Genomic DNA, 20,165 nt, shown 5'->3' with positions numbered 1-20,165 from the left:
TTTTCATTTTGTTGGAGTTTCTTTTGTGTCCTTTATTGATAATAATGCAGTTTGTTTTTTAAGTATGAACAACATGTGATTTTTACCCCTTACTTTGAGGGGTTTTCAACGTTAAAAATCTTTATGTCTTGTGAGTTTGTGGTTTATAATTTTATTGATCATAATATTGAATTTATAATTTATGATGAGTATGAACCTCAAATTATGTTCTCAAATTGATAGCATAGATATTTAAAGTAATATGTAAAATTTAAAATAACCTAGCCCGGTGGAAGCTAAAATAATTTATATTGAATACAGAGTACTTGGTAACCCTATTAGCATAAGAGAAAGTGTATGTGGTAACCCTATTAGCATGAGAGAAAGTGTTAAAACATACACAAATGAAAATGGCGTAACAAAGAGGGAAAAAATTCTAAAGAATCTTGTTATATTGTGATCCCTCTGAGATTTAATTGCAATTGCAAACTCCTCTCTACACCTCAAGATGTATGTTAGTCAAAAGATCTCCCTTCAAAATCAAGTTCTAGATGTTGAATGTTGTCTAGAGGCAACCCCTTCAAGAGAGCAAGACCTGGTGAAAAAATTGAATATAAAATCAGCAAATTTAGAGGCAAAACATAATAGTTTAAAATAAATCAGTAAGTATAACTTGATTATATATAATGGACTGTTATTTTCAGAAACATTATTTTAGACAAAATTAATTGCAGAAACATTACTGTTAAACTTATCAAGTCTTATTAATTCAGTTATTGCATTTTATGATTACAGGTACCATTTTCTATTGGTTTGATGGATAAACTGTTGTACCAACAAATACTTTTACTTGGGTGTGGAACTGAAAATATTCAATCTTTGTTAAATAGTATGACCTTGTTTGAACAAACTTCTCACTAAGTACTTATAAGAGAAGAAAATAAAAAATAAAATAAATCAAATTCTTCTATTAGTTAAAATTAACTTATGCACCTTAGCTTGTGGAGAAGTTAGACAAAAAAACTTTTATTAAAAGTAAAAGTGCATAAGTTGATTTTAACTTAAAACGAAAAATTTGATTCATTTTAGCTTCCATAGAAGTAGTACTTTTGAAAATTTTATCCAAACATGTCGTATAAGTGATTGATCCCAACTCAAATTCCATGAATTATATGAAAAGGAAACATGAGTACTTGCCAAGAAAAATGACATATCATACCAATCAGAATTTTTTTTATATAAAATATCATTCTTATGTTATGTGTGTTTACCTTCAATAACTTTACAGAGGGTAGACCACCATCTATCTGTAGGAATATGGTATTTATACAGTGTCTCTTCTATGTCTTCATCATGCTTCCCCACTAGAACTTCTTGAAGTGTTATAATTGCATCCTTTGTTTTATCAAGGATATCTTTATTGTCTTCACTACTTGGCTTTTGAAGGTGATGGCTTAATGAAGAAAGGGTAGCAACTATAGCAAACTGAGTAGCAGCAGTCCAGCGAGAAGAAGCTAATTGTCTCACATGGTTTTCCAACTCCTTGTTATATTCATTTGAGTTATTCTCTGTCTTTCCAAATACTAGGCTACATAAATACTGAGCATTTTCAGGTCCAGTACTTTGAACCATCTTGTAGAAAGCTGTTCCTTCATTTTGTAAGAGTTCCTCTGGAGAACTATATTCAAGGACCTGGAAAGCAGAGGAAGATGAATCTTAATATTGAATCATCCATGTTGACTTTGTGAAAAAAGAATCCCCGAATTTTCTCCTCGCTCATATATATATATATATATATATATGGGAGAGTAGCAAATATGGGCGGTAGAACCATACATGGATGATTACAATTAAAGTTAAATGACTTTGTGTTTTAATCTTAACCATTCATAATAAGATCTAATAAACTTGAGTGTGAATATGTCTCCTATATATGTATATTTCAATTCTTAAATGAGAGTCATTTCCATGTTGGTACTTATACTGAAAGTTTTCAATTTAGTCTCTATATATAATTGTCTGCACTTTGATCTGCCTATAATAATTTGGACTTGTAATGCAGTGAGGAGTAGGGACCAAAATTATTTTATTACAGTGCACTATTCAATCATGTTCAATTTGGTTTTTATACTTAATCATAACTCCATGTCAATATCAAATTGTTAAAACAACAGTAGACAGTGAGGACAACATTCAAAATGAGAACTAAATTTGAAACTTTTTTGTATGGGGACCAAATTAAAAACAAGTGTCATGAATAGTGAGGAAAAATATAGTTTGTCCAATTCATATCTACATTGTTTCTCTTGTTCTTATAGAGCCATAATAACTTATGAATGTAGGAATTAAATATCTGTAACTAATGGTACTTGGACATACTCGGCCAGCATTGAGCAGCAGAATCCGATTGCAGTCAATGATTGTATTTAGTCTGTGTGCAATGATGAGCATTGTGCAGGACTGAAATTCTTGTCTGATAGTTTTCTGTATAAGGGCATCAGTTCTAACTTCTACAGCAGCAGTAGCTTCATCCAGGACAAGAACCTTTGATCTTCGTAGCAATGCTCTAGCTAGACTTAGCAGTTGCCTCTGTCCAACACTGAAATTGTCTCCTCCCTCTGAAACCTTTATTCAGTGCAAGAGATTACCTTGTCATATTTCATCTTTGCAATTGATAATTCAAAAAAGCTCTGTAGGAAAAACCAATCATATAAAGGTACTGATAAAATTATACCATAATCGGTGTACCTACCTGAGCATCTAGACCAAATGGATTTCTTCTTATTACATCCTTCAAATGTGCCCTCTCTAAAGCTTGCCATAGGTCAGCATCATTGTGTTCATTAAATGGATCAAGATTGAAACGAACAGTTCCTAAGAGAAAGAGTGATGATTTTTAGAAGGGAGAAGTTTTATTGAAGCTAATAAACAATGTTTATTCACAACTAAAGGAAAATTTAAGATAATTCAATGTTAATAATAATGTCTTCACCCCTATATCCTAACATGGTCAAGAAAGGTAACACTTTCTGACTGACAGTTTGCTGATGCAAATAATTCTTCAAATTTTAATGCTAATTCCCTGATGGTTAACATGCGGATCCCAAAATAAACAATTCATGTTTTTTTCTATGAAACACAATGAAGGTACCAATAACCATGTTTATTTAGGTGTTAGAATATAAACAATTCATGGATTTAATTTTGATCCACCATCAAGTTATTTACACTATCATCCAATCACTCATTACCACATATTGTAATTTTTTTTTTGAAAGAGGAGTTCAGGACAACACAATAGAGAGAAGCATCCCAACTATGTTGACACCCTTTTTCCTGTTGATCCACTGCCAACAACCATTTAAAAGTCTTTGTTTTCCAATAATATGCTAATACATGATTGGATGATAGTGTATATTCCTTTCCACTCACGACATCTTGGTACAACAATACCTACCATTGTGGTCTGAAATTGTGGATTTCAATCACTATAAAAAATTGCTAATAGCGGATTAAAATCAAACTGATATTTGGTTGTCTAATTCTAGCATAGAACAAGAATTCAGTTTATGGAACATACCAGAGAAAAGAACTGGAGATTGTGGTATGATAGTAAGAACTTTTCGAACATCTTCTAGTCCGAATGTAGAAATATCACAACCATCAATAATGATTTTTCCTTTCTGAAGTTCCACAATCCGGAATAATGCATTAAGCATGCTAGATTTTCCTGCCCCAGTTCTTCCAACTACCCCTATCTTCTCAGTTGGAGGTACTGTAAAGGACAATCCATGCAGCACTGGAGGAAGTTCCGGCCGGTATCTCAGAACAACATCCTCAAACTCAATTGATCCTGATGTTGGCCATCCTGGTGGTGGACGGTTTGTCTCAATTACACCAGGAGCCTCAGTTTCTAAATTTATGTATGTGTCGACACGCTCAACAGAATTTAAACTGTTTTCAGCTCTACTTGCTTGTCTGAGTACACCACTCAAGAGATTTGTTATGTTCAAAGTATAACTGAGAAGTAAACCCATTGTAGATGCAAACATTGCCTGGTTTGCAGCTCTTGCATTCTGCAAGACAGCAGATGTTGCTATCAACCAAATCATGAGGCCTCCTAATGTTTCTAGCCTTATGGTGAGCCAAAGATTTGAACTAATATTCACAAGAGTAAATCTGATGTTGTTATCCATGAATTTTCCATTAATGTGTGCCATTCTGTCATATGCTTTATAAGCACAAATGCTTGACAAACCATTCAGTGATTCACCAAAATGTGCATAAACAGGAGATCTTGTAATGGAATCCATGCGCTTTACCTCTCGAGCTGTGCTCTGCCAGGCAAGATGTTAATAGAAAAGATCAATTCCTCAAACCATGACAACAGTGTCAACTAAAAAATAATAAAATTTTGTGGTGTTTCTTTCCAGAATGGTGTTTTCTATTGGCACACCTTCACTTGAACACCATTTTGACACATTCGTTATGGTGGTTAGTAAGTTATACTTTGCAGTTTGCACTAGTTATTCCATGTTTATTTAGAAATTAATTTCTTCAAAGAATTTTAACATATAATAGCAATATTGTAAAAAACAGAGAAAATAGTAGGAAGTAGGATGCATATGAATCAGGCCTTCATTGCTGAGATAATGTTACTGTGATTCAATTATGGAGTTTGGAGACTATAAACTATGCATCATGAAGAAAGTTTTCAGTGGATGTAAAAGGACTTCAACCTTCAGATATCTGAAATATTTCCCTTGTAGTATATAGTGCAACAGAATACTAAAAAATCCGATCAAAGGGATTTATGGTTAATCCTGATCAGCCAATTGATGGGAAAAGGCTCCAAACCTGGACTTTTACCAAAAGAAAATCCTATATCTCAATCTAAATTGTTCTGAAAAATATATAATGCCCATATAATATTTGTACTTGTCCATTACTTAGTTATCATTCATCTATCTCTCTATGCAAATAAAAAGGAAACCCCTTCCTTTTCAGTTATCCAAATTTCAAGAGAACCCATAATGAAAAAGTAGATAAAACCAACTTGGCATGTGAATAATCTAATTAGACAACTCTAAAACTAAGGACAAGATATGGAGCATACCTGGTAATATAGATAAGCTGCATAAAAGAAGATCAGAAGTGGCATAATAGCCCACAAGGAAATAGTGCTCACTGTGCCTATAAGAACAAATATCGAAAGTAGTTGCCAGACTTGCCCCAAAAACATGTTCACCAAATTAAAAACATTGGTATCTATATCTCCCGTATCTTTTGCAAACCTATTAATTATGCGGCCAACTGGATTAGTTTGGAAGAATACCATAGGAGCCTGGAGGATTTTATCTAGCATTGCATCGTGCAAATTTTCTCAAATAATGCCAATTCCTATGGTAAGTCAGATAGCTTGTAGAAGGATGAACATTTTCTCAAATAATGCCAATTCCTTACAAGTAAGTTGAAAGATGCAATGATGGTAGACCAAAAAAAAGGGGGGAATAGCCAATATGGAGAAGAAAGGTGACGGAGTGTGGTGTACCTTCTGTAACAGGCCTCGCCACACTCGTGATAAATGTTGGAAGCTGCATGGAAAGCCACCTAGTAGAGATTGGGGAAAAAAGGAGACAACACCAGAAAAGGAGGACAAGCACACATAGGTGCTGCAACCAGTGAAGAAAATAGAGGAGGCGTGATTCAACTTAACCAGGATGAAGTAGAGAAGATGAGATCATTCCTCAACAAGTAGTTGTTCTCTGGCACATTTAGGTACGTTTGGTGAGTTTCTTTTTTCTTTCGGACTTAATGCCTCAAATAAAAACTATAACCCATATTGGATACTGGATTCTGGGGCTACCGACCACATGGCACCCCTACCTAAACATTTCTCTTCTTACACCCCTTGCCCTAGCAATAAGAAAATATCCACAGCAGATGGCTCTCTGATGACTGCAGCAGGTCAAGGAGAAGTTCAAATAAGCCCATCCATAACCCTTAAAAATGTTCTTCATATTCCTAAACTGTCTGTCAGTTTGATTTCCATAAAAAAAACTCATAAAAGACCTATCATGTAATGCTTTTTTTTATGGCAATGTTTGTATACTACATAACAAGTACTCGGGGAGGACGATTGGACATGCTAGAGAATGGAATGGCTTGTATTACTTGGACAATCTGAATCTGCCACCAGACTTGGAAAATAGCAACTCTTTTTCTCTGATTCAATAAAGACCAACAGGGAGGAAGGTCTTCCTACATCACTGTCGTCTTGGACATCCTTCCTTTAGAGTCATAAAATCGTTATTCCCTTCCCTTTTTAGCAAATTAGATGTGGAAAGTCTCCATTGTGAAGTGTGTGAGCTTGCTAAGCACAAGCGTGTACCTTTTCCAGTTAATAATAATATGAGCACTTTTCCCTTCTATTTAATTCATACTGATGTGTGGGGTCCCTCAACTATCCAAAATGTTTCTGGTGCCCGTTGGTTACTTACCTTTATAGATGATTGTACTCGTGTCACATGGGTTTTCTTACTAAAAAAAAAATCCGAAGTCAGCTCTATGGTTCAGCGTTTTTTCTCCATGGCAAAAAATCAGTTTGGTGTTAGCATTAAGAGGATTAGATCCGATAATGCCAAAGATTACTTTAATCATGGGCTTATTTCCTTTTGTCAAAAGGAAGGTATCATTCATGAGTCATCCTGTGTCAAAACACCTCAGCAAAATGGGATTGCTGAGAGGAAAAATGGACACTTGCTAGACCAAACTCGGGCTCTTCTTTTTCAACATGAGGTTCCTAAAAGGTTTTGGGGGGAGGCTGTTCTCACTGCATGTTATCTAATTAATAGACTACCCTCTAGTATTCTAGCCTCAAAAAGTCCTATGGAGGTTCTGTCCTCCTTTTATCCTAATGTGTCCACATTCAATCAACTTGTTCCAAGAATATTTGGGTGTGTATCTTTTGTCCATGTCCACAGTGGTAATAGAGGTAAACTTGATCCTAGAGCCTTAAAATGTGTTTTCATAGGATACTCATCCACACAAAAGGGATATAAATGCTATCATCCACCATCCCAAAAATTCTTCGTGTCCAGAGATGTCACTTTTTTTTAGCACAAAAGTTACTTCCACCAAGATCATCTTCAGGGGGAGACTGCAAGAAAGGAAGATGATCTCCTTATGCTCCCTGACTTAAGTTTAGGACCAAAAGTAGGGACTGAAAGTGTAACAACTGAGAAGGAACCCACTAAATCCACTCAAGATGAAGCTGATGTAAGATTTGGGAAAAAGCTGGTTTATACAAGGAAGACAAAGGCCATTCCAGAATCTGTCCATGTCCAACAATCCAACCCAACATTACATGAGGTAACTACCCCTGATCCTTTAATCTCCACTGAATCAACCTCTAATTTCCCAACTGTACAGGAACCCGAATCCAGTTCAGCACCACTTTATGAGGACCTAGATATTCCAATTGCCTTTAGGAAAGAGACTAGGAAATGTACCACCAAGCCACTGCACCCTCTACCCAATTACCTATCCTTTAAAAACTTCTCACCTACCCATAAAGCCTTCCTCACAAGCCTAAACACTACAACCACACCTACCTCTTTATCTGAGGCATTGAGTGATAAAAAATGGAAACAAGCCAGGGATGTGGAAATGGAAGCATTAGAAAAGAATAGTACATGGGATTTGGTTGCTCTCCCAAATGGAAAAAAACCAGTAGGGTGCAAGTGGGTATATACTATAAAATACAAGGCTGATGGATCCATTGAGAGGTACAAAGCAAGGTTAGTAGCTAAGGGATTCACTCAAATCTATGGAGTGGATTACATGGAAACATTTGCTCCAGTTGCAAAAATGAATACAGTTAGGGTGATATTATCCCTAGCAGCTAATTATGGTTGGAATTTGCAACAATTTGATGTTAAAAATGCCTTCCTCGATGGAGAAATTGAAGAGGAGATTTACATGGAATTTCCCCCTGGATATGGTGAAAAAACAGCTGCCAAAACTGTTTGCAGGCTAAAAAAGGCATTTTATGGGCTGAAACAATCACCACGAGCGTGGTTTGGAAGGTTTACTAAAGTTATGATAGGTCTGGGCTTTAAACAAAGTCAAGGAGACCACACTCTGTTCATTAAACACTCTAAGTCAAGGGGAGTAACAGTGTTACTGGTTTATGTGGATGATATTATAGTGACAGGTGATGATGAGGAGGAGAAACAACTGTTAGGCCAACATCTAGCCAAGGAATTTGAAATTAAGACCTTGGGAAAATTGAAGTATTTTTTGGGAATTGAAGTGGCCCATTCTAGAAAGGGAATATTCATATCTCAACAGAAATACATCACTGATTTGTTGAAAGAGACTGGTAGGACAACATGCAAGCCTGCAAGTACACCAATTGATCCAAACTTGAAATTGGGAAACGCAGAACAAGATACTGCAGTTGTCAATTGTGGATAGGAGGTCAACTACGGGATATTGCACTTTCCTTGGAGGGAATCTTGTGACTTGGAAGAGTAAAAAACAAAGTGTGGTAGCCAGATCCAGTGCTGAAGCAGAGTTCAGGGCAATGGCACAAGGGATATGTGAACTACTGTGGCTGAAGATCATCTTGGAAGACTTAAGAATAAAATCGGATGCACCAATGAGACTTTATTGTGATAACAAATCTGCTATTAGCATAGCTCACAATCCAGTGCAGCATGATAGAACCAAACATATTGAGGTTGACAGGCATTTTATCAAAGAAAAATTAGACAGTGGTCTGATCTGCACTTCATATGTCTCCTCACAAGACAACCTTGCAGATATTCTAACGAAGGGGCTGAACAGCAATAACTTTGAGAGGATTGTTTCCAAGCTGGGAATGGAAAATACCTATTCACCAGCTTGAGGGGGAGTGTTAGAATTTGTTTTATTAGCTGTATTATTTCTATCAGAATCTGTGGCAGAGTATACTTGGAATTAGCCTCAAATGTAGGCATCAATAGCATGTATTGCTACATATATCAAGCTTAAGAAACACTAACATATGCCTTCAAAATCATCCTTGATATAGCTTAAGTCAACAACAATGTCAATGGACAATACAAATATTATTACTCAAGGAAGGTCTAGCAACATAACAATGAAGATTTATTATCTTAGAAAGTCATTTTCTGATACGATACCAGGTGGCCTTTTCCTTTAAAACAATTTATACTAACAGATTGATGTATATTAAATTTGAATTTACTTATTGACCATGTAAGCCATCAATCTTTTGCTACTTTTACATGGAGTATATAATTAATCCAATTAGTGTAAATGACTAACCCAATGCTCTTGATACAGAATGCATGAAAGATGATTAATCTTAAATCCATTAATTCTCACCATGAATCAGAGACTGGATAATGGAAACAATAGAGTAACACTAAATTCTAAAATTATGTCAAGTCTCATACAGCAACCCTTTTGTCTGTCTGTTGCAGTCCTTCCTTTGTCAGTTTTCGCATTTTGCTAATCACAAATGTCTGCTCTCAAAAAAAAAATTTATTTATTTATTTATTCATTCATTAGCTCAAAACCTATAAAATAAAAGAGAACAGTTATTGTTTAGAAAAGGAACACGAAACCAAATATATCAGTTTCAATTTATACTAATTTCAAAACTCTCTAACATTTGCTCTTTATTAAAATTATTTGAGTTTTAGCTTTCTCACCAATAGGAATCATATTATTTATGTACCATAATGTACTGTACAAAGATTAGAAAGATATCAAGTGCGGCAGGACAAGGATTCTCTCAGGATCCTTTCCTAATATTTGTCTTTCCTAATATTTGTATTTACCTTTATCTATTTCCATTCTATCAGTATATTCATTTAAATCAAAATCCTCAAGCAGGTTTGGATCATTTTGAATGCATTCAATTGCATTCACTCCGGTAACATTAGCTTCTGTATCCAGAACATGTTTCCTGTAAACAGCTATTGCTAATTCCTCAGAAAGATTATCCGATTCTGGATGAATTCTTGTATGATCAAGAGTATTGCCAACACTGTCAGCAAAGTTTTCATCATCACAAGAAACCTGTAAAAAGCCAACAGCATTGCAGAAAACCTTCTCTTTATTTAGCTCAAATTTAGCCAAATCCCTTCTATTTCTCACATCAGTACCCCCAAATAATTATCTACGAAACATACCAGATTTCTTCGGTCCAAGACCAGAAACAAACTGCAAAGGAGCCAGCAGCCAGTCATGTCTTATGGCCAAATTTATGTCTATGCCTACTTGGTTTGTAACATCTGTCATGGCCCATTCAATTATCTCTAACTTCTCATCACTTGTTAGAAATTTCTCCAGGGGGGTTCAACTTCCATGACACAATCTCATTTTTCATTTCACATAATGTTGCCACCATAGCCAGTGGGTTTAGAAGGTAACGTCCAAGAGCCACAGCTCTCTTGACAATGCCTACAAATTTTCAGAAACAGAGGAAAAAGTATATTAAATGTTGGGAAAGAAAAGGGAGAAGACAGAACAGAAATGAATGCAATAATCCCGTGGATTACCATGTTGTCTGGGAAGCTGGCTCTCGGAAATTTCTGAATCTTCATAAAGACGAGGCAAGCCTTCATCCCCTAACACAACTGGTGGTTGTCCTTCCATTTCTTGACTAAAGTTTTGAAGATTGTGCTCGGACATCATTGAAATAATCTGACAGTTGAAATAATTCATTGAATTCATCATGGTGTCTATTAACAAAAGAAAAGAACCAAACCATGTATTAAAGAAGCTAAGAAAGCAGTTGTCATGTACCGATAACACCATAACAGTAGGATAAAAAACAAACAGCATTTGCATCAGTTATCAACAAAATAACTGGCTGTTAGAATGATATTAATGAAACTCCAATACAAAGGAAAATTAATAAACTCTAAGCTGTGATTGCAAAATGCAGAGACTATGTTGAAAACTTGAAATACAGGAACTGCAGTTAATGATGATAGTTAAAACCTAAAGAAAAAATTCAAGGCACCAATCTACACTTTCATACTAATGCAATCCTTATTGCAAAACATCCTTTTAAAAATAATAAATGTTTCCTTGATTGAAAGTAAATAATATATACATATTTTTCATATTACAAAGCAAATTGTACAGTAAAAAGAAGTGTTTCTGACTTGGTGCCACAGGGCTCTTTTCTAAATATTTCATCTCATACTATGTAATTAACCTGGTTTTAGTCCATGCTTTGTTTCCCTCCAAAGCCACAAGAAAACACAAAATAGCATCCTGCAGCATTTGCATCTGCATGCAACCTAACCCTTCTTAGAAAAGGATCATATATTTTAGTTAAATATTTTGTTTTAGTTTCATCATTAGACAAAACAGTCAAGCATCTCTGTGCTTTGATGTCTCATTTGTACCCAACATAAGTATTGTTTTCTCTAATTGAAATGCACTCACTCAAGGATGCAATAACAGTTTCTTTCTTCCATCAAAAATGCATTTGATCACTCTTTAAGGGAACAAGGGGTTAAAAATCACATAAATTGAATAACTAAGCCATCAAGAAAGCCAAGTATGCCATAGGACTTAGCTTACCTCATTAATCTCCTTCCTCAACCTTAAACAGAATGCATTATCTGCTCCCAGTACAATAACATTTGGATGATAAGTTGTTACAAACATTAGGACACACTGTTGATCGTTTTCCCTGCTCTGCTGGTCAATGATATTTGGAGATCGTAGTGTAAGTGAACGAGTGTGCATCACATCAACCAATTTTCCTCAGAATCCAACACGACAAATGTGGTACCTGGCTTTCCATTTCCCCCACAACAAGCCATGACTCTTTTCTTCTGTGCATTTTTCAAATATGGTGCCACAGAGACTCTGTTCCACACTTGCATTGCATACTTCATTAATAACCAGTTTTTAGCCTTAGCATTTAACAATTCCCGAGCTTCCTTCTCCATATAAGGAAAAAGGAAATTTGAAATGGCATCTGGCATGATTAATTTATGCTGTTCATTCCAAAGCCTAGTAGATATTCCTTCACTATCTTTTAGATAGGTATCATTACAAGTCATTATCAATTCATTTATGATATGACCAGGTAACTCTGTTTTAACTTGAAGAAGCTTCTCTTCTTCAGCCTTCTGAATGAATAGCCTGGGAATCCAAAAACTTCGAGAGAGGTTTGTCCCACAGCCACTTAACACCAGCAAATTCATGAAAGGAATCTACTGTTGTATTTCCTTTTATTGTAGGGCTAGTTGAAACTAATGCCTTATCCATAAATATGGTGCTCACATATTTCCTGAAAGGAATCTCACTGCTTAACATCACTGCAGCCTGAAAAATAAAATTATAGATTTGTAAGCTATGATTACTAATAGACTTTAAAGTTATGTTGATGAATTCAACATGATAACATGTGCCTAGCCCCTTTAAGTACAGCTTCTGTAGTTTGAAAGGTTTCACACTTGTACATTGATGCTATCTCCTCTGGAGATTCCTGCGGATCTTCTTCACTGCTTTTTCCCTAGAGTCCAAGGACCTCTCCAGTCAATTGTCACCCCAAAACAAATGAAATTAAGAAAACATTCGAGCAGATGTAAACAAAAAGAAATTACCACTTTCTCAAGAGTAACTAAAGAACCAAATTTCTCAGGATTGCCAAATTTGTTTGCAAGTGACCACAGCCCTGCCTTATTGCAATTGCAGTACTATGATTTTGTCAGAGGCCTTTTAAAACCACTATCAAAAAACTCCTCAGCTGGTGGAAAATGCAAATTAAACTTCCTATCAATATCATCAATCTCACTCTCGGTTTCAGCCTTCTTGAGCATATTGGTGATTGAATCAAATATCTGCTTATGAAAACTGGATTCATAAGCAAGCTCTTTCGCTTTTGAAGAAGCAACCACTTTTTATCCAATTCTTGATCTACACCAAGAATGAAGGAACTCCAACAAGTTCTAAAGTACTAAATTCCTTCATTCACTAAATTTGCTATTTTAACTGTCTACCTAAAATAGTAAATTTGAAATTACCTGGTGCCATTTCAACATATGATTTCTTTCAATATCATTGAATATGTTTTCTGATTCTTCCAGTTTCAGATCTTCTAGAAGACTAAGGCATTGTTCCTTCCGGTACATTGCAATAAATGGTATCTAAAAAGTAAAGACAAGACATTTAAAAAAAAACTAAAAAGGAATATTAATAATTGCATAACCCAATAAAGCAATTTAAATATATAAATGCTTACATCATATTTCATTGTATGACGCAATTCCAAGAAACTAATAATATCTTCCCTTTTTGCTGTATCGACTAGTCTGCAGGATTTAGCCTCATTGAACAATGGATTTATGTTGGATGCTAGTTGACATAGTATGTGTCTATGTCAACTAGCATCCAACATAAATCCATTGTTCAATGAGGCTAAATCCTGCAGACTAGTCGATAGTCTGCATGGGGGTTTTGAGGCTAGGGGAGATGAATGGGGAGGGTAAATCCATCTTGGAGTTTTCGGAGGCTTTGGATCTTTCTATAGCCAATACATGGTTTAAGAAAAGAGAGGAACATCTTATCACTTACAAAAGTGGAGGGACATGTTCTCAGATAGATTTCTTCCTTATCAGGAAGTCTGATAGGAAGTATTGCTTGAACTGTAAAGTTATCCCGGGAGAGAGCTTGACTACCCAACATAGAGTTTTGGTTATGGATGTAAGAATTAGAGATAGGGCAAAGAGAAGAGGTCCTCTGGTAGCACCAAGGATCAAATGGTGGCACTTGAAGGGTGAGAAACAAGGAATCTTCCAACAAAAGATATGGGAGGGTTGGTGTGGACAATCACAAGGAAGTGCAAATGATATGTGGAACAAGATGTCCCAAGAGATTATTAAAGTGGCTAAAGAGACGTTGGGTGAATCTAGAGGTTTTGGACCTAGGGGTAAAGAATCGTGGTGGTGGAATGAAAATGTTCAGAGCAAAGTTAGAGTAAAAAAGGAGTGTTTCAAGGAGTGGTCTAGGTGTAGAAATTCTGAAACTTGGGATAAGTATAAGATAGCTAGAAATGAAACCAAAAAGGCGGTGAGTGAGGCAAGAGCCCAAGCTTTTGACGGACTATACCAAGCTCTAGGAACCAGGGACGGAGAAAGATCTATATATAGGCTTGCTAAGGGTAGAGAGAGGAAGACTAGAGATTTGGATCAAGTAAAGTGTGTTAAGGATGAAGAAGGCAAAGTCTTAGTGCATGAAAAAGATATCAAGGAAAGGTGGAAGGCGTATTTCCACAACTTATTTAATGAGGGATATGGATATGACTCTAGCAGTCTAGACACAAGAGAAGAGGACCGGAACTATAAGTACTATCGTCGGATTCAGAAACAGGAAGTAAAGGAAGCGTTGAAAAGAATGAGTAATGGTAAGGCGGTGGGGCCAGACAACATACCTATTGAAGTGTGGAAAACTCTTGGAGATAGAGGTCTTGAGTGGCTTACCGAACTCTTTAACGAAATTATGAGGTCAAAACGTATGCCGGAGGAATGGAGGAGAAGCACGTTAGTGCCAATCTATAAGAACAAGGGGGATATACAAAATTGTGCAAATTATAGGGGAATCAAGCTCATGAGTCATACCATGAAATTATGGGAAAGAGTGATTGAACGGAGATTAAGAAAGGAGACTCAAGTTACTGAGAATCAATTTGGTTTCATGCCAGGAAGGTCGACCATGGAAGCGATTTATTTATTACGGCGGGTGATGGAGCAATATCGCATGGCCCAACAAGACTTGCACTTGATTTTTATTGACTTGGAGAAAGCGTATGATAGAGTGCCTAGAGAGATTTTGTGGAAAGCTCTAGAGAAGAAAGGGGTTAGGGTTGCATATATTCGAGCTATCCAAGATATGTATGATAGGGTATCGACTAGTGTTAGGACACAGGGTGGAGAGTCAGACGATTTTCCCATCACAATTGGTTTACATCAAGGGTCAACCCTTAGCCCCTACCTTTTTACCTTAATTCTGGATGTCCTCACGGAACAAATCCAAGAGATAGCGCCGAGATGCATGCTCTTTGCAGATGACATAGTCCTCCTTGGAGAGTCGAGGGAGGAGTTGAATGAGAGGTTGGAAACTTGGAGACGAGCTCTAGAAACACATGGCTTTCGCCTAAGCAGAAGCAAATCGGAGTATATGGAATGTAAGTTCAACAAAAGAAGGAGGGTTTCTAACTCAGAGGTGAAAATAGGAGACCATATTATCCCTCAAGTCACACGGTTTAAATATCTTGGGTCTGTAATACAGGATGATGGGGAAATTGAAGGGGATGTGAATCATCGCATTCAAGCAGGATGGATGAAATGGAGAAAAGCATCGGGGGTGTTATGTGATGCAAAGGTACCGATCAAGCTAAAGGGAAAGTTTTATCGGACTGCGGTAAGACCGGCGATTTTGTACGGAACAGAATGTTGGGCGGTCAAGAGCCAACATGAGAATAAAGTAGGTGTAGCGGAGATGAGGATGTTGCGGTGGATGTGTGGTAAGACCCGACAGGATAAAATTAGAAACGAAGCTATTAGAGAGAGGGTTGGAGTAGCGCCTATTGTAGAGAAGATGGTGGAAAATAGACTTAGGTGGTTTGGGCATGTAGAGAGAAGACCGGTAGACTCTGTAGTGAGGAGAGTAGACCAGATGGAGAGAAGACAAACAATTCGAGGCAGAGGAAGACCCAAAAAGACTATAAGAGAGGTTATAAAAAAGGATCTCGAAATTAATGGTCTGGATAGAAGTATGGTACTTGATAGAACATTATGGCGAAAGTTGATCCATGTAGCCGACCCCACCTAGTGGGATAAGGCGTTGTTGTTGTTGTTGTTGTTGCTAGTTGACATAGTATCCAGGAACTTTCTTCTTCTATACTCATTCTGACGATTGTAGATCCTACAATGTCCTGAATTATCTGTGAAACTTTGTGGCAGATTATAAGTTAAGTCAAAATCTTTTCATTTACATCAATATATTGGTAATCAACAAACATTTTGAGATCATCACCTGCATCCTCTCAGGTATGTCTGTATCATTTACACAGTTATCCTCTCCAGCTATGTGCATGTCAGTAGGGATGAATGATTTATACTTGTTAGGATCATCAGACTTAGTAGCCTGAATTTGAACTATCCCAATGTGGTTTTCCAGCTGACCTTCCTTGCCAAAACTATGTTTGCCTTTCGAAAATGCAGGCGAATGTTTCCTGGCTTTAAGTTTTTTGTCTATAGGCAAAGTTGACAACAAAATCACATATTAAAGAGGTAATAACTTATCTGTCATAGGTTATGACATAAGAATAGTGGGCCACTAAAAAAAACTGAGTATATGGAAATAACTGAGAGAATCTCCCATCCCGTAGATGACATCTTCATCATCCACTATAAAATCTGCCATGTCATCCTCTACATCATCGTTAGTCTGATCTTCAGCAATATCATCAAAGAGTGATACTGGAAATCAAGAATTTTTTAATCAATTTACAAACAATAGCATGCCAAGAAACCAGAATGAAAACACATGTATCAGGCATTATTGTTCCAAACACAATGTGGATCAAACATTATTGTTCCAGACTACAAGATGATGATCATCAGATCACACTGCAAGCTATCATAGGAAATTTTAATAAGCAATAGAAAGAGAAAATGAAGATGATAAAACCATAGGCAGATACAGATCACCTCTGTCATCGGAAGAGTATTCCATCAGCTCAGAGTCTACACCAGCCTTTCTAAGCTTCTTGAATTTTCCATCAATCTAGAAAAAATGAATGAAGATGAAAGAAAGAAGCATGGTAAATGACAAAAACCAGTCTCTCTAATGTTTAGAAACACACACACAGAAGGACTATTTATAGAATAGAGGTAGAAGCTAACCAATGTTTCTTGATTGAAGCTCTTGTTCTCACGAATTAACTCAAGATCCTCATCGTCAAGAACAATGTTTTTCAATGATTTCCTGAAAATGAGTAGCAAAAGCACACAGTGATGAATAAACAATGCAGATGTATGAAAATGCATAACAGGGTAGGAATGTATAATAACCTCTTTTTTTTTTCTTGTTTTGTGCTTGTTTTGTATTTCCTCCTTCTTCCTCTTCATCATCTTCGGCATCATCAACAGCAAACCCATCATTCTCAAAAACATCCAAGTCTTCCTCTGCTTTTCCAATTGAGGACAATAAATAAATAAATAAATCAGAAATTGTTCATTCAAAGAGCACCATCATCAATGCTAGAGGCTACTGTCGGGCACCACTGTACAAGTGTTCAAGTAACCATGACGGATTCAACATGTGATGCATAGCAATTTAATAAAGCTCAGAACTGAACGACATTGATAGTAGATAGAATTTTCTAAAAATGAGAAATTACAAAAAAATTAATTTCGCCCAAAATAGAGCAACAAAACAAAAGGGTGCGTGCTTGTTTACGAAAAACATATCACGGACACACGGACTAACAATACATAATTCTACCCGGGAATACTATAGATTAAATTTTTTCAATATAATATATATTTCAATTATATACTAATAAAAATGTAAAAAATATATATATTATATGAAAAACTTTAGCACTTTCCTCCACACACGAGATAACAACAAGACGATAGCAGCTTAAAATTTTTGTTAGCCAGAAAATCATTTTAAGAATTAATTTAACAACTTCCCACAACTATTTTTTTCATATTTTTAATATAAATCACATCCTTTTTTTAACTCTTGTATTAAAAAAATCACAAAAACGATCTTCAACCATAACAATTAAATATTACCAACAATAATATTAAAGGAAAAAAATGTGACATCTTTTATCAAAGATGTATTTGGCCATGTAGCAGAAAACGTGAAATGAAAATGTTTAAGATGATCAAAACTACATCTCAAGCTTTATTGAATGGTAGCAGAAGTATATATATATACAAGGGGATGAAAAGCTTCTTGGAGAAGCTTGATAGGTAGTTACAACAGAAGTCTTAACTAACCTAACAAACCAGCTAACTAACTAATCTAACTAACTATCGTGATGCTGCTAAGAGTCCCCCGCAAGCTGGGAATGGATATTCATCATTCCCAGCTTGTTACAAAGACCTTGAAAACAGCTGGAGACAAAGCCTTAGTGAAGATGTCGGCGAGTTGCTTCGAAGAAGAAACAGGTAGGAGCTTAATGAGACCGGAATTGACCTTTTGCCGAACGATGTGGCAATCAATTTCGATATGTTTGGTACGTTCGTGGAATACTGGATTGGTCGCGATTTGAATAGCGGATTGGTTATCACAATAAAGGGTAGCTAGTTGTTTAAAAGAGACACGAAAGTCTTGAAGGACATATGTTAGCCATTGTAGCTCGCAAGTGGTAGATGCTAAGGCTCGATACTCAGCTTCGGAAGATCTGCTGGAAACTGTGGATTGCTTCTTTGATTGCCAAGATATTAGTGAAGAACTGAAGTAGACGGAGAACCCAGTGATTGAACGCCTTGAGTCTCGACATCCTGCCCAATCGGAGTCACTGAAAGCTCGAAGCTGAGGTGTTCCTGTGGCCGCGAAGAAGAGGCCTGATCCTGGTGTGCCCTTAAGGTAGCGTAAGATGCGAAAAGCAGCCTGATCGTGAGTGGTAGTAGGGTTGGACATGTATTGGCTAAGTTGTTGGACAACATATGCAATATCGGGACGCGTATTAGTGAGATAAATGAGCCTGCCAACCAGCCTTCGATAGGAAGAAGAAGCATCAACTGGTAGAGGAGTCCTTGATGTAGCTTGTAACTTTGTGGAGTAGTCCATAGGAGTGGAATGTGGACGAGAACCAAGCATGCCTGAGTCAGAGAGAATATCCAGAGTATATTTGCGTTGACATAGATGAATACCTTGTGAGGTACGAGCAATTTCAAGTCCAAGGAAGAATTTTAAGTTGCCAAGGTCCTTTATCTTGAATGCTTGATCAAGAAGCGCAGTGATACTTTGAATTTCATCAATGCTATTACCTGTCAAAATGATATCATCAACGTAAACTAAAAGAACTGTGGTGATGTTACCAGCGAATCGCAGAAAAAGGGAGTGATCAAAAGCAGATTGTCGAAAACCATGGAAAACGAGAAAGCTTGATAATCTGGTGAACCACTGTCAACTAGCTTGCTTGAGCCCGTATAGAGAACGTTGAAGACGACAAACAAGATTAGGGTTCTCGACTGAAAGCCCTGGGGGAACTTGCATGTAGACTTCTTCAGTGAGCTCTCCATGAAGAAAAGCGCTATTGACGTCGAGTTGTCGTAAATGCCATTGATGAAGAGCAGCTAATGCCAGTAGAAGACGAACAGTGGTAAGCTTTGCGACCGGAGAGAATGTATCAAGATAATCCAATCCTTCCATTTGTGTATAACCCTTTGCAACTAAGCGAGCTTTGTACCTTTCTATGGACCCATCAGCATGATATTTGATTTTATATATCCAACGGCAACCAATGGCAGTTTTGTGAGGAGGAAGAGTAGTGAGAGTCCAAGTATTGTTCAGTTGGAGAGCGTGTAACTCAGCCTGCATTGCCTTAATCCAGCAGTCATGACAGGAAGCTTCAGCATAGGAGGAAGGTTCAGTGGTTGAGGAGATGGACATGACAAAATGTCAATGTGATGGTGAAAGACGTGAATACAATAAGACCGAGCTTAGAGGATAACGAACAATAGTTGAAGTGCTGGCAGTGAGTGAAGTGAGATCACTATGATAATCCTGAAGGTATGTTGGTGCATGTTTTGGTCGTGTGGATCGACGAAGATGTGGGGAAGAAGGTTCAACTTGAGTAGGGAGGTTTTGGACTATGGGGAGTGTGTGTATGGTTTCAGCTGGTGGGTCGAAATGATCGCCGGAGAATGATCCCGGAGCTGAAACTGTAGAAGTGAGGTTCGAATGTTGTGTTTCGGGAAAATGTGGGAAGTGATTTTCATAAAATATGATGTTTCGTGAAGAATTAATGCTATGAGAATAAAGATCATAGACTAGATATCCCTTAGTATGCGATTTAAAACCGATGAAGATGCATGGGTGTGCTCTAGGATCGAGCTTTTATCGATGTGCTTTAAGAGTGTTACTGTAACACAAGCAGCCAAACACACGAAGATTAGATA

At 36.9% G+C, this 20,165-nt stretch overlaps 2 protein-coding genes across 4 annotated transcripts; both read right to left on the bottom strand.

Annotated features, from left to right (window-relative positions):
- Window positions 1-269: 269 nt before the first annotated feature.
- On the bottom strand, window positions 270-12,139 carry LOC114409435 (ABC transporter C family member 2-like). 3 transcript variants are annotated; one of them, XM_028372897.1, is made up of 8 exons: window positions 11,590-12,139; window positions 10,554-10,698; window positions 9,373-10,455; window positions 3,560-4,316; window positions 2,732-2,853; window positions 2,359-2,604; window positions 1,251-1,671; window positions 270-574 (listed from the first exon to the last, which is right to left on the bottom strand). In XM_028372897.1, the coding sequence occupies exons 3-8, from the start codon at window positions 9,373-9,375 to the stop codon at window positions 495-497; spliced, it is 1,629 nt and encodes a 542-aa protein (XP_028228698.1). In that variant the 5' UTR covers window positions 9,376-10,455; window positions 10,554-10,698; window positions 11,590-12,139; the 3' UTR covers window positions 270-494. The 3 variants fall into 3 exon arrangements, with proteins under 3 accessions (XP_028228698.1, XP_028228699.1, XP_028228697.1); XM_028372898.1 differs by having other exon boundaries at window positions 9,831-10,455; XM_028372896.1 differs by lacking the exons at window positions 9,373-10,455; window positions 10,554-10,698; window positions 11,590-12,139 and adding an exon at window positions 5,096-9,364.
- Window positions 12,140-12,204: 65 nt separating this feature from the next.
- On the bottom strand, window positions 12,205-17,547 carry LOC114409436 (transcription elongation factor SPT6 homolog). Its single transcript, XM_028372900.1, has 8 exons — window positions 17,094-17,547; window positions 16,926-17,007; window positions 16,731-16,806; window positions 16,386-16,499; window positions 16,054-16,271; window positions 15,899-15,961; window positions 13,262-13,390; window positions 12,205-13,166 (listed from the first exon to the last, which is right to left on the bottom strand). The coding sequence occupies exons 3-8, from the start codon at window positions 16,753-16,755 to the stop codon at window positions 13,020-13,022; spliced, it is 696 nt and encodes a 231-aa protein (XP_028228701.1). The 5' UTR covers window positions 16,756-16,806; window positions 16,926-17,007; window positions 17,094-17,547; the 3' UTR covers window positions 12,205-13,019.
- Between the last annotated feature and the right edge of the window lie 2,618 nt (window positions 17,548-20,165).

This window comes from Glycine soja, chromosome 4 (assembly GCF_004193775.1).
Source record: "Glycine soja cultivar W05 chromosome 4, ASM419377v2, whole genome shotgun sequence".
In the NCBI taxonomy this organism is placed as follows: Eukaryota; Viridiplantae; Streptophyta; class Magnoliopsida; order Fabales; family Fabaceae; genus Glycine; species Glycine soja.
Note: the sequence above shows the minus strand (reverse complement) of the source record. Positions and strands in the feature narration are given on the sequence as shown.